At 38.2% G+C, this 12849-nt stretch overlaps 3 protein-coding genes across 3 annotated transcripts; 2 read left to right on the top strand and 1 right to left on the bottom strand.

The window, feature by feature from the left end:
* The first annotated feature begins 802 nt into the window (after window positions 1-802).
* Window positions 803-1667, top strand: LOC115784082 (hemoglobin embryonic subunit alpha-like). The gene is made up of 3 exons (XM_030735164.1): window positions 803-964; window positions 1055-1262; window positions 1453-1667. Exons 1-3 carry the CDS (start codon window positions 867-869, stop codon window positions 1579-1581), a joined length of 435 nt encoding a protein of 144 aa, XP_030591024.1. The 5' UTR covers window positions 803-866; the 3' UTR covers window positions 1582-1667.
* Window positions 1668-8740: 7073 nt separating this feature from the next.
* On the bottom strand, window positions 8741-9586 carry LOC115784817 (hemoglobin embryonic subunit alpha-like). Its single transcript, XM_030736169.1, has 3 exons — window positions 9444-9586; window positions 9146-9353; window positions 8741-8955 (listed from the first exon to the last, which is right to left on the bottom strand). Exons 1-3 carry the CDS (start codon window positions 9539-9541, stop codon window positions 8827-8829), a joined length of 435 nt encoding a protein of 144 aa, XP_030592029.1. The 5' UTR covers window positions 9542-9586; the 3' UTR covers window positions 8741-8826.
* Window positions 9587-10802: 1216 nt separating this feature from the next.
* Window positions 10803-11465, top strand: LOC115784076 (hemoglobin subunit beta-like). Its single transcript, XM_030735155.1, has 3 exons — window positions 10803-10921; window positions 10994-11216; window positions 11303-11465. Exons 1-3 carry the CDS (start codon window positions 10830-10832, stop codon window positions 11429-11431), a joined length of 444 nt encoding a protein of 147 aa, XP_030591015.1. The 5' UTR covers window positions 10803-10829; the 3' UTR covers window positions 11432-11465.
* The last annotated feature ends 1384 nt before the right edge of the window (window positions 11466-12849 follow it).

Below are 12849 nucleotides of genomic sequence, written 5' to 3'. Positions count from 1 at the left end.
GAATCATCACTAAGTGCTTTCTTCAAGTTTATCGTGCCCTCCTCTGTCTTATGGTTATGTCAATGTAAAATCCATGTAGTGGAAGCCTTGTTCTTTATGTGCCTGAAGAAGCAATTAAAAGCCTCTAAGAGATTCCTTATTACACACTAAGAACACATGCAAAACAAAAAGATTAAACTAAAAATCGTACATTAAAAAAATCATATACAGAACATTAATTATCATTTATTGTAGTGTTTATATTTGACTGCCAAAGATCTTAAATAATGAGTGCATAATGACCCGTTAAAAGTGTAGATATATGATTAAAGAAAATATGAAAAAGAAGAGAGAAAAATGGAGGTAGGTCTGTGCATCAAGCCTTTAAGTGTGCTGATAACTTATCACAGTACAACTTAGAGTAAAATAAAACATGACCACGTGGTTGTGTTTTTTACTTTATAAATTTATTTCATATATTTAAAAGGCCACTGAGAGGCCTCACATCGTAATAATAAGCTATGTCATTTTAGAAGAAGAAATAAAATTAAGGAAAAAATGTCTGATGCCCAGATTTCAGTCTATCTAACAACACTGTCCAGTGCAAAAAAAAAAAATCAGCATCATAAAATGTAACAGAGTAAACAACCAAATAAAAGTTTACTATGGAAACCGTGTAAAACACGAACTAACTGGTCAAACTGTGACAGTCCCTAATAAAAGGAAAGATTTGTCTCATGGGAGCTGTTGCACATCATTGTGGACCCGTCCAAACGCCAGCACCTTATCTCTGAGGTGGGTCGGGTGCGCCCATTTCCTGTTTCGTGTATAAAAGCTCCACAGTTTGAGCTGAACGCAGCAACTCCGAACAGACATCAACAGGCAAGATGACGACTCTTTCTGCTAAAGACAAGAACATAGTCAAAGACTTCTGGGCTAAAGTCGCTGGCAGGGAGGAGCAAATCGGCTGCGAAGCTCTGTCCAGGTAAATATGAGCCCACGCTGCCTGCAAAAACCTGCAGCTGCATTTCTCTCTTACTCACCGGCTTATTCACTTACATTTGATTTTCCCCAGGATGCTGACAGTGTACCCCCAGACCAAGACTTACTTCTCCCACTGGAAGGATCTGAGCCCCGGTTCTGACCCGGTGAGGAAGCACGGAGCAACAATCATAGCTGCAGTTGCTGATGCTGTGAGCAAAATGGACGATCTGACCGGAGGTCTGCTGAGCCTCAGTGAGCTGCATGCCTTCACTCTGAGAGTGGACCCTGCAAACTTCAAGGTACTGACAAATATTAAATCATGACAGTGTTTCTCAAATGTATTTTTGTGTTTACTGTGAAGATTGATTGGACCAGAAATGAATTTCAGCCTAACTCTGCTTTCATTTCATCCCTGTTTAATCTGAACTGATGCTCTCTGCTTACAAAGAAAGTAAAAGACTGTTTTTTAATGAGATCATCTTTTCACAGGTTCTCTCTCACAACATCCTTGTGGTCCTGTCCACCATGTTCCCCGACGACTTCAGCCCTGAGGTCCATGTGGCCATGGACAAGTTCCTGGCTGCCGTGGCTCTCGCCCTGTCTGAGAAATACCGATAAACTGCACACAGGAGCGGAGGACTGCATCGTGGGCTCGAATCCTCACTACCAATCTGACTTTTAATAAATCATCAAATGCAATTAAACTCTCGTGGTCGTTTGTGTGGTGAAAATACTATTTTATTGAGAACAAAATGAAATAAATGGTTTAAAGAAGCGTCTAAGTGTTGGGGTCACCTGAAGGGCTGAATGAAGTGGAACAACTGGAGAGCAGTTTAATGCGATGAATTTTAAAACTACTTTAGCCACAACTTTGGCTGGAAAATAGACATCAGGTTTGAACAGCTAGTTTCACTTAGTTTTCCCTCCTGTCTAACATTTTCTTTTGTGTTGTTTAGGCACCAAAATACTTGGTTAGGTTTATGCCCCTTCATCACATTAACTCTGTACACTGAAACCCATTTAACTATAGCCAAAACCAGTCTATCACCAATTCAAAGCATACCTTTGGTGTTGCTCATGTTTTATTTTGCTCTAAGTTGCATTTGGTAAATTGTCATCACACACTTGAAGGCTGACCCTGATGCACATACCTACACACAACATGTACAACAAGTCCTCCAATCCAAACGACAGTATCAGTCGTTTCTGCACAGGAGAACAGAAAAGAAGTTGAGAAAAAGTTGTGGGTTGGGTCAGAGCTGAGGCCTGTACGAAGCGAGATTAATGGCTCTGTGAGCTATTGTGGAGTTCAGAGTGAGAGTTAACTTGGCCAAATCACCGTGGTGACTTAAAATGAACACATAACCAGCAGGTTATATTCAGAGCTGCACTCTGAAATTGTCTGGAAGCACCACATTCAAGCTGTTTTTTTTTTTTAAATTTATTTTCAGCACGTTTAAAGTGCAGGACGTGTCATTATGTACACAGCATCGCGGAGGAAATGCTGGCTTCATGTGTAGTTTTCTTTGTTGCGGTGACTGTGCAGAGGCGTATCCAGGATTTTTCTTTTTATGTCAAAGCACCCGGTGCACCCCGAAACGGGGTTTCAGTTTCAGTTTTATGCATTCATATTTTCTTGTTGTTAAATAAAGCACATTGCATGATCATCGGGTGATTGTGAAAGTTTAAAGAGCAACAGAATTGCTTCCTGCTGCCTATTAGAAGATTTTCCATTGTGTTAAAAATCATTCATGTGTTTTGTTCTAATGAAGCTCTTAAGTTATGAAAAAAATAGGTAGAAATAACTAAACACCTGACTAAATTCTCTTTTCTTTCTCTACGGATGAATAGTCAACCTGTGTTTGATGGGTGCAGTTACTGCAGCGTGAAGCAGGCTGATGTTCAGGCCAGCTTTGGAGACATTTCTTGATACCTGCTTTTGTACAGTTCCTGGGAACTGTACAAAAGCGGTCCTGTCACTCAGTCAGGCTTCATGCTTTACTTTCAGTGGAGATTATAGATATCGTGAACTTAGCTCTGAGTCATAGTACAATGGAGACATCTGTACATTCGCTAGTATGCTCACCAGATTTTGAGTTGGAACAATGTGATCAGTGATCAGAATTGACGAATGCATGGCCACCAAGCATGCTCCAGTTTGTCCTCAGGGCATCCAGGGTAGCAATGGCAAGAGTCTTGGCTGTCGACAGCTTCCTAAGTGTTTAATTGATGAGAACTTTCTCAGGGTCTGTCTTACAAATTTAATCGATCACATTGCTGACAAAACCCATACATCAATTGCAAACTTGGATTTCGATCTGATAGTGACTCGTGTGACAGAGAGCCTTGTGGGAGAAGGGAGTTACACTGCACCACAAAGTGTTAAAAACTTCCACATCACCATCTACAAAGAACTCTTTTGCAAATTTAGATGCAAATATGTGCTTCAATATTTGATGGAAAAGTGTAGCTTTTGTAGCTGCCTTTGTGAAGACGTTAAAAGGACAGCTTAAAAAAATCCATGGGAAAAAAAAAGCATATTTAAGAAGATGTGGAGAAAATTTAGAGGGAACAACAGTGTTTCTGAGGCCTGTGAGACTACAGCAGTAGTCTCACAGTGCAGAAAATGAAAAGAAGAACAGACAGCGCAGCAGTACCACGAGGACCTGCGCTTCCATACTTAGTAGTTTGAGGAATGCATTCACTTGCTGCCAAGCAAGCAGTCAGTAACAAAAACAAGTGAATAATGATCTTGAAAAATGATCACAAGTTCATTTTACAAGATAAATAATATGCAAAATGTCTAAAAGTTTGTATAAAAATGTGCTAGCTAGAGAAAGTAGGATTGAGCCCCAGCTCTATTTGGTCAAGCTCTTAATTAAAAAAAACAAACATCTATATAAGGTGATGTTACAACCCTCTTTTCAAATCTGACTCTGTCCACCATAGATTGATTTTGAATGAAAGGAGGGTTGTAAAAGCAGCATGGTGGTTCTGTGGGCCCTCCCACAGTACAAACATGCACCTTAATTGGACACTCAATTGTTCACATAATTTGTCTCTTATTTGACAATAAAATTAATCAGAAAATTAAATAAATGCATGTTTGTGTCTTTTTCCAGAATGTTTGACTTTTTGTAGTAAATCTAATCAACCACAATATGGAGACAAACCCACAGAAACTGAAACACACCTGTCACTGGTTTTGTTGTTGTAGGTTAGATGTAATAATAAATGCATTACTAAATATTTGACTCAAAGGAACACTAAATCCAGTAATGGACAAATTTTGGCTCAGAATGAAAATATCCTGATGCACCAACTCAGTAGTTTTGATTTTAGCCTAAATGATGAAGGTGTGTTTAGTCCCATTAGCAGGTTTTCACTGTTTTCACACTGTAAGCCTATCCCAGCTGACATAGGGCCAGAGGCAGGGTACACCCTGTACAGGTTGCCAGCCTGTCGCAGGGCCAACACAGAGAGACAGGCAAGCTTTCACACTCACATTCATACTTATACCTGTCCTATATATTTAGGATATTTTCAGTGCTTCACCTTGATAATGTTTGGTGTAATATGATACACAGCAGGCCCACCTTTGCTCATGTATAAGAAAACAGAAGCTCTGTAGATGAAAAAGTTCCTGTCAAAAACAAGGGCTGCCTGACAATAAAGTAAAGCACTGCAAAAATAAATAAATAAATATGGTGTACACTTAAACAGTTTGTTTTCAGGTGGAGTTTCTTTTACAGGTTTAATGCATCTTTTGTTGTTGGCCTCATTCACAACAGTTTTTATTGCTTTGTTTCTGGGCCGTTTATGCTCTGTTTCTGCAAACTGGGAGTGTGTGTGTGTCAGGGTATACATTCACAAAACAGAAGAGCATCATATGACCCCACTTTAAAAAACTGAACTATTCACTAAAGTGTCAAGGCATACAGGTTGTTAAACCACAGTATAGCATCCAACAACTTGTAATATAAAGCTACCTTGGAGTAATGGAATTCGGCCTCCTGATAGCCTGTGAAGGTGGTGAACGGGGTGCCATTCCACACACGAGGTCTTCGATGTGGCAGTTGTGGTGGAGGAGACCATTGTGCTTCACAACATGAAAGATGTGGCACAGAGCTTTGCCATGCTTATGGGTGTCATCTACTGTGTCAATCTCAAGTATCCAGATGACAGGAAGTATTCCTTTGAGTTTCTTCAGAGTGGTGATGAAGATCAGACCAGAGCAGGCTTCGGCTCGAGTACATGGATTGAGAAACAGAATACTGAGGTACAAACTGTAACATTTATGTTTTAAGTTTCATTGTCACTTCTAGAAAGTGCTCTTGTAAGAATTTGTTCAGTTCATTTTCTATAAACAAAAACTTTCAGTATTGTGTTGAAATGGTGTTCTTTATAGAAAACATCCCTCTCATCACTGTCATTGTGAGATTGCTAAGACATTGATCTTGTAGTACTTTATTATATTGGACTGTTTATGAAGGCTGATTTTATTGAGTTTGCGCTGCAACTGTTTAATGTTAATGTTTACAGCACTTTAAGCAAACTTCTGTTAAATGTGCTTTATGAATATATTGGATTTAGATAGTGTGGTTAGAATGCTCTCATTTAATATAGTCGAACTTCCATACATGTTGTCTTGGAGATAAATGTTACACTCACTTTAAGTCTTGTCAAACCTCTGTATTTGACGGAGAAAAATTCTGGAAAATAAATGTTTTTGAACATGTGAGTTGTATTCAGTGTATTTTTTTTATTTTTTTTAGGAAACTGGTGAACTTGCTGTTATTAGTGGAGAAAGAGGATTAAATTTGAAAGTATTTGTTAGCTTAAATTGCAATTTTAAGTTTTATTGCTGCCTTAAAAACATGAGTTAACTTAACTCGAAAAGGCAAGTGATATAAATATAGCTAGTTACATTTTAAAATGTAAGCTGAAAGGATATATGAATGTATTTTACTTTGACAAGAAAAAGCTAGTTTTCTTGGATTCATAATGTAACTTTGTGAGCTGTTCTAACTCAGAGTATGAAGTTCAAATAACAAGTAGTCATTAATAATACAAATTATATAACTTAACTATGTGAGTTCAAACGGCATATAATTATAAGTTACCTTAGCAAAGATAATCAATTTTTTGGAATGGATAATGTTCTATAGTGAATCATATTAACTCATAGTATCAAGTTGACCCAATAAATTATCATCAGTTGGACAGCTTTTACAACTTATCTTTCAAAGTTGAAAGAAAGCTTCTTCTTTAGTTGAGTTCACTTATGTTTTTAAAGCAGCAATTGAACTTAAGTTTTTAAGTTAAACCACCCTAATAATTTTTACAGTGAAAAGAAGCAATGCATCAACAAATAAGTCTGTAAGTAAAGTTAAGATCCTAATATCCTCCCAGGTCATGTTTGTAAATGAGAACTGGCAAACATTTTACCTGGTATAATAAAGGTTTAAAAAATAAATAAATAAAAATAGAAATTATCTGTGACCTCAAAGACAAACGTAAATGATGTCGTCATGAATATAGGTTGACAACAGCAATGTTTCACTCTGTTCCTGTTTTGTTCTTGTTGAGGTCTCAGGAGGTTAAGGATGCTTACAGCTCTATTCTCATCATTACCGAAAGTTTCAGCGAAAGTTTCTTTGTTTTATTTGAAGTATCTGAGTTATTATTTCCGATAAATTTGCCGTTTCACTCGTACTGGGATTTCTACATTTGAGCAGGTTGTGCAGTTTGGTTTTGATAAGGAACATGACAAGGAAAACATGTACACCCACATCCTGAGGGGAGGTCTTAACTCGTTGTGGAGTCATAAAGTGTTTTTATCTTAACAAAGAATTATCGGCTCACCCGCAAATCTTGAACTCCCGTTTAGTCCCACCCTGTGCGCATAAACCAACTTTGCCTTTGCGGTTTTTATTTTTTAATCATATTTATTTTAAGCTGACTCAGCTGCCACGGACAGTCAGTCAAACTGCCCCTTCTCTCACTATCTTGACTATAGTAACACTCATTAACATGATACGCCACCTCACATCATAATGGTAACTCTCAGCTCTGAACTAATTAAAGTATTGCGTTTTACGGGTGTAGCTTACGTCCTTCATCACTCATCAACGTAACCTATCACCGCCAAAATAATAATGCCATATGAGGTTTTACGCACGTCTCTCTCTCCGGAAACAACTTGTCACATAAGATCAATGAGAGGCGGCTGAAGGAGAACCGATATTTGTTAGACTTAAGGGCGAACCCTTCTGTTAAAAATCGTTGGATAAACGTAAGTGTGTGACCTTTTGATAAAACTGACAGCTCAGGAGGAGCGAGACTTTAGGACGTGAGTTTATCATCAAGTAGGGTGCCAAGTTACTGATGCTGATTAACCACCTCAACTAACTGTTATTGAAAGTTACGGGAGAAATGATGACGGGGCCATGGTCAGAGTCTCCATGGCTCGACAGCAGAGTCATCAGCAAGTCAGTATGTGATGCCCAACATACCATACAACCATACATAAAACGAGGTGATAAAACACAACGTTGAGGGGATCCAGTGCAGGAGAAAAGAATATTTAATAAAACATCATTGACCCTCACACAGTGTTTGACTATTTGTTAAAAAATCAGCATCCCACATTTTAGTCTGGGACTGATGTTATGGGTCTTCAGCCTCTGTGCTAAAATACGAGGCTGGGTACAATTAAAACCAGATGAAAAATGGTCTACTATTGGATTATTTATCCATTAAAACATAAGCAGCCTTCAAATTCTGTGGGTGACTTTATCTGCCTGGAGGAGCAATTTACATACTTTGATGTAGCATATAGTTTTTTATATAGGTGTATACCATTCTTTATTTCATGATCTGTTTGAAAGTCTAAAACTGATGCAAAATAAAAACGATCTGCCAGTGTCAGACAAATGTAGTGGAGTCAAAGTAGAAAGCAATATGAAAATAAAATGTTTGAATAAGGAAGAGGTACTTAATTACTTTACACCACTTTTTTTAAATTGGCATTTGAGTTAAAGAATCTGGATGGAGTTGTCCAGAGGCCAGTGTTACAAGGTGGGTCTTTCTATATAAATCTTTTGTTTTGTTTTGTTGCAACAATCAAAGCACTCCTTTGGATTAAAGACGCATTTTTGTGTTTTTGGAAAAGGGAAATCATTCTGTTATAAACCTACACAATTCATTAAATACAATACAAAAGGATTGTAATGTCACTCAAACTGTATTAGTCTGCACTTTAATCAGCAATATTAACGATGAACTAAAAAAAACTATTGTTTTTCCATACTGACATTTTTTTCCCTGCTATAATAGGTTAGTTTTAGTTTTAGGTGGATGGCACCACTGTCCTCATAAGCATGTTTACTGTGTCACGTGTTGCTGGTTGACATGTGGAGAGAGTCAGATTTTCCAGATCAGATTTTCCAGATTTGTCCGGTATACAAAGAAAAAAAAATGTTCAACGTATCTGAGCTCGTGACTGACTGATCAGCTGGTGGATGAACTCACACAGTTCATGATATGATGCGTTAATGTGTCCGAACCTGTCCGATTAATTTCCAGCCAAAGATGTTGCTAAAATAGTTTTAAAAGTCATCACATTAAACTGCTCTACAATTTACACTTGAAATTGTTCCACTTCATTCAGCCCTTCAATGTGACCCCAACACTTGGACGCTTCTTTAGTTTAAACCATTTATTTCATTTTATTGTCAATAAAATATTATTTTCACCACACAAACGACCACGAGAGTTTAATTGCATTTGATGATTTATTAAAAGTCAGATTGGTAGTGAGGATTCGAGCCCACGATGCAGTCCTCCGCTCCTGTGTGCAGTTTATCGGTATTTCTCAGACAGGGCGAGAGCCACGGCAGCCAGGAACTTGTCCATGGCCACATGGACCTCAGGGCTGAAGTCGTCGGGGAACATGGAGGACAGGACCACAAGGACGTTGTGAGAGAGAACCTGTGAAAAGATGATCTCATTAAAAAACAGTCTTTTACTTTCTTTGTAAGCAGAGAGCATCAGTTCAGATTAAACAGGGATGAAATGAAAGCAGAGTTAGGCTGAAATTCATTTCTGGTCCAATCAATCTTCACAGTAAACACAAAAATACATTTGAGAAACACTGACATGATTTAATATTTGTCAGTACCTTGAAGTTTGCAGGGTCCACTCTCAGAGTGAAGGCATGCAGCTCACTGAGGCTCAGCAGACCTCCGGTCAGATCGTCCATTTTGCTCACAGCATCAGCAACTGCAGCTATGATTGTTGCTCCGTGCTTTCTCACCGGGTCAGAACCGGGGCTCAGGTCCTTCCAGTGGGAGAAGTAAGTCTTGGTCTGGGGGTACACTGTCAGCATCCTGGGGAAAATCAAATGTAAGTGAATAAGCCGGTGAGTAAGAGAGAAATGCAGCTGCAGGTTTTTGCAGGCAGCGTGGGCTCATATTTACCTGGACAGAGCGTCGCAGCCGATTTGCTCCTCCCTGCCAGCGACTTTAGCCCAGAAGTCTTTGACTATGTTCTTGTCTTTAGCAGAAAGAGTCGTCATCTTGCCTGTTGATGTCTGTTCGGAGTTGCTGCGTTCAGCTCAAACTGTGGAGCTTTTATACACGAAACAGGAAATGGGCGCACCCGACCCACCTCAGAGATAAGGTGCTGGCGTTTGGACGGGTCCACAATGACGTGAAACAGCTCCCACGAGACAAATACGGAATAAAAAATTATTAATGGCTCCGAAGAGCTTATAATGAAAGATTTATGTGTGCACATATTTATGTCTAATTTGACAAACAGTGATTTTTTGAATATCTGTTATTTGTTACCAAGTGCTGTATTAGAGCGGGCTTGAGGATGATAACTTATTTACATTTTTTAATTTATTGGCCAAAGGCGGCACAGAGTCATGTTTGCAAGTTAAATGACCTATTGGTTTAAAATGTTGGCTAAACCGGAAGAAACTTTAAATTAAATACAAACTTTCATGGATCATATTATTAGAGCAACAAACAGGATTTCTGTCAAGTTATCGTCAGAAATTGTACTTTTTTTATATTCCCAAAAGCAGTTTTGAACAAAACATGACTAAATTGTGCCATAAAATGTAAGAAGAAATCATCTTAACCACTTTGATTTCACTTTGTTTTCAAAATTAAACTTTTCATTTTGAGATGAAACTGATTTATATATATATATATATATATATATATATATATATATATATATATATATATATATATATATATATATATATATATATATATATATATATATATATATATTCACAGTATGAAATATAAAAGTCATTATGCAAGCTTGTTTTTAAAATGCTCACCCATTAGAAAGAGTTCAAACAGACTGCATCTACTTCCCTCTGTTGAAAATCCTCTATTTAGTTTAATCTAGGAAACAAATAAGCCAGCACGTAAACTGTATTTATAGAGCGATGAAGCCGCAACAGCGCTGTAAAAAAAAGTAAGGGAAATGCTAAAAATGATCACAGTGAAATATGAAAGAAATAAAAACAGCTGATAGCAATGAATAAATAACAAATTTAAAAAATTATTTTGACAGTGAAAATGAAATAGAACTGCAAGGCGTTACACAGATCTGAATGTTAGCTAGTTGTGAATGCTTCCATCATAATGGATAATAAAAGTCTAAGACCATATTCATTTTCTTTTCTTTTGATAGTTAACAAAGAAACGTTACGAGCCAAACCCACTGCCCACCTCCACCCACCTGCATATCTCTGGGTGGAGCGAAAAGGGCTTCTTTAAAAGCGGCCTGCAGTGACCTACTGACCAACGCAGAACAGACGCACAAATCAACGAGGCAACATGGTTGTGTGGACAGACTTTGAACGCGCCACGATCCAGGACATCTTCTCCAAGATCGACTATGGGGTCGTTGGCCAAGCAGCTATTTCCAGGTAAGATGGTGCATTAACATATAATTTATTTGTAAAACTGTGAGTGATTCAAATATTTACATGTTTCCTCAGGTGTCTGATTGTCTACCCCTGGACTCAGAGGTATTTCGGCAGCTTTGGAAACCTCTACAACGCCGCTGCTATCACATCAAATCCGAAGGTTGCTGCTCACGGAAAAGTGGTCATGGAAGGTCTGGAAAAAGCTGTGAAGAACCTGGACAACATCAAGGCCACATTCGCAGAGCTGAGCACGCTGCACTCCGAGAAACTGCAGGTGGATCCTGATAATTTCAAGGTACGCAGTGCTGACCTGATGGTACTGATTTCCAGTGATATGTGTGTGTATGTTGATGGTCTCATGCATGCTGTGTTGTGTTGCAGCTCCTGGGCGACTGTCTGACCATCGTGGTTGCTGCTCAGTTGGGTAAAAACTTCACTCCTGAGGTCCACGCAGCTTTTCAGAAGTTCCTGGCAGTGGTGGTGTCCTCCCTGAGAAGGCAGTACTACTAGAGAGCTGCAGAGAAGCGTCACCTGCTCCGTTTTTAAATAATGTAAATGAGCTTTCAATAAATCATCACTAAGCGCCAAATTCAAGTTTTTTGTTTCTTTCCTTCCCAGTCTGTCTTTATGGTTATATCTATGTAAAATCAATGTAGAGAAAGCCTTAAAGTAATCAACATAGGCATGATCACATACTCCTAAAACATCCAAAACCAAGATTAAACTAAAAATCCTGCTTTAAAAAACGATATAGAGCACTTATTATTATTTATCATAGCAGGTATATGAAAAAGTTTAAATAATGAGTACAGAATGACCCTTTAATTGGCAGGAGTACAGAAGTTATGGGACAGGAGAGAGAGGAAAATGGAGCCATACAACATGAAAAGCACAGGAAACCACGAACGTTTGCACAGGCTTATAGGTTGTGCATAGGTCTGTGTATCAGGGCCACGTGGTCCCTGGCCTACACACACACACACACACACACACACACACACACACACACACACACACACACACACACACACACACACACACACACACACACACACACACACACACAGTTACTGAGCTTAGGTCTGTGAGAGTTACCACTAAGACTCATTTATACTACACCCCAGTCCTCTAGATTATTGCTTCAGTTTACGTAGTTGTTCAGAGTGCTGTCCTTAAGCGTTTGTTTAAACTTGTTGTTCATATTTCCATGCCTTTCTTGCCTTGCTGTAGTTTCTGCATCAATTTACGTTTCTTACTGCAGTGCAGTTTTGCAGAGGCATTGACTAATTTTAACAGTTACACCTCAACATGATGCTTAATACTAAAAAAGAACAAAATTATAGAGATGATTTTGGTGCATCAAAGCAGTTATTGTTCATTATGTTTTTTGGGTTTTTTTTTTAGTGATATCCAGCCCCAGCCCCAGTGAGGTCAGAGGTCAAATGTGACATGATATTCAGATGCAATGCTATAATGTGATATTTAGAATCCCCATATACCAGTATCATTTCATAAATGTTGCCAATACAAACAAAGGCAGTCAATTTTTAAGCTGTTGTGAAGATAAAAGACATTTTATTAAAGTTTGGCTTTATTTGACCTGGAAGAAGAGGTCAGTTGTCCAAAGTAATTCCCTATATGCCTATATGTTGTCAATACAAACAATGGCAGTAAGAAAGATACTTTTAAATACTGTTGCTCTATATAACATTATTAACACTGTGAATTTCAGATTAATCTATTGATCTTGAAGGAGAGGTCAGACATATATTAAATATATATACTTTATTTTCTATTTGTTAATAATAACTATCACACTTGTAAAAATCATAGTTTCTCATTTTTTTCTAAGACTTTTTGTCAATTTTCAACCAACAACAGACCTTGGTTAATGTAAGCTAAATTTTAATGGATTGTTAACCTGACCC

Source organism: Archocentrus centrarchus, chromosome 8 (genome assembly GCF_007364275.1).
Source record: "Archocentrus centrarchus isolate MPI-CPG fArcCen1 chromosome 8, fArcCen1, whole genome shotgun sequence".
Taxonomy (NCBI): Eukaryota; Metazoa; Chordata; class Actinopteri; order Cichliformes; family Cichlidae; genus Archocentrus; species Archocentrus centrarchus.
The sequence above is the reverse complement of the archived record's forward strand: the minus strand, read 5'-3'. Positions and strand labels throughout refer to the sequence as shown.

Coding starts and splice junctions, on each gene's coding strand:
- LOC115784076 (XM_030735155.1), top strand. CDS start 10,830: ATGGTTGTGTGGACAGACTTTGAACGCGCCACGATCCAGGACATCTTC. Junction 10,922..10,993: donor GGCCAAGCAGCTATTTCCAG/GTAAGATGGTGC, acceptor ATGTTTCCTCAG/GTGTCTGATTGTCTACCCCT. Junction 11,217..11,302: donor TGGATCCTGATAATTTCAAG/GTACGCAGTGCT, acceptor GTTGTGTTGCAG/CTCCTGGGCGACTGTCTGAC.
- LOC115784817 (XM_030736169.1), bottom strand. CDS start 9,541: ATGACGACTCTTTCTGCTAAAGACAAGAACATAGTCAAAGACTTCTGG. Junction 9,354..9,443: donor GGCTGCGACGCTCTGTCCAG/GTAAATATGAGC, acceptor GATTTTCCCCAG/GATGCTGACAGTGTACCCCC. Junction 8,956..9,145: donor TGGACCCTGCAAACTTCAAG/GTACTGACAAAT, acceptor ATCTTTTCACAG/GTTCTCTCTCACAACGTCCT.
- LOC115784082 (XM_030735164.1), top strand. CDS start 867: ATGACGACTCTTTCTGCTAAAGACAAGAACATAGTCAAAGACTTCTGG. Junction 965..1,054: donor GGCTGCGAAGCTCTGTCCAG/GTAAATATGAGC, acceptor GATTTTCCCCAG/GATGCTGACAGTGTACCCCC. Junction 1,263..1,452: donor TGGACCCTGCAAACTTCAAG/GTACTGACAAAT, acceptor ATCTTTTCACAG/GTTCTCTCTCACAACATCCT.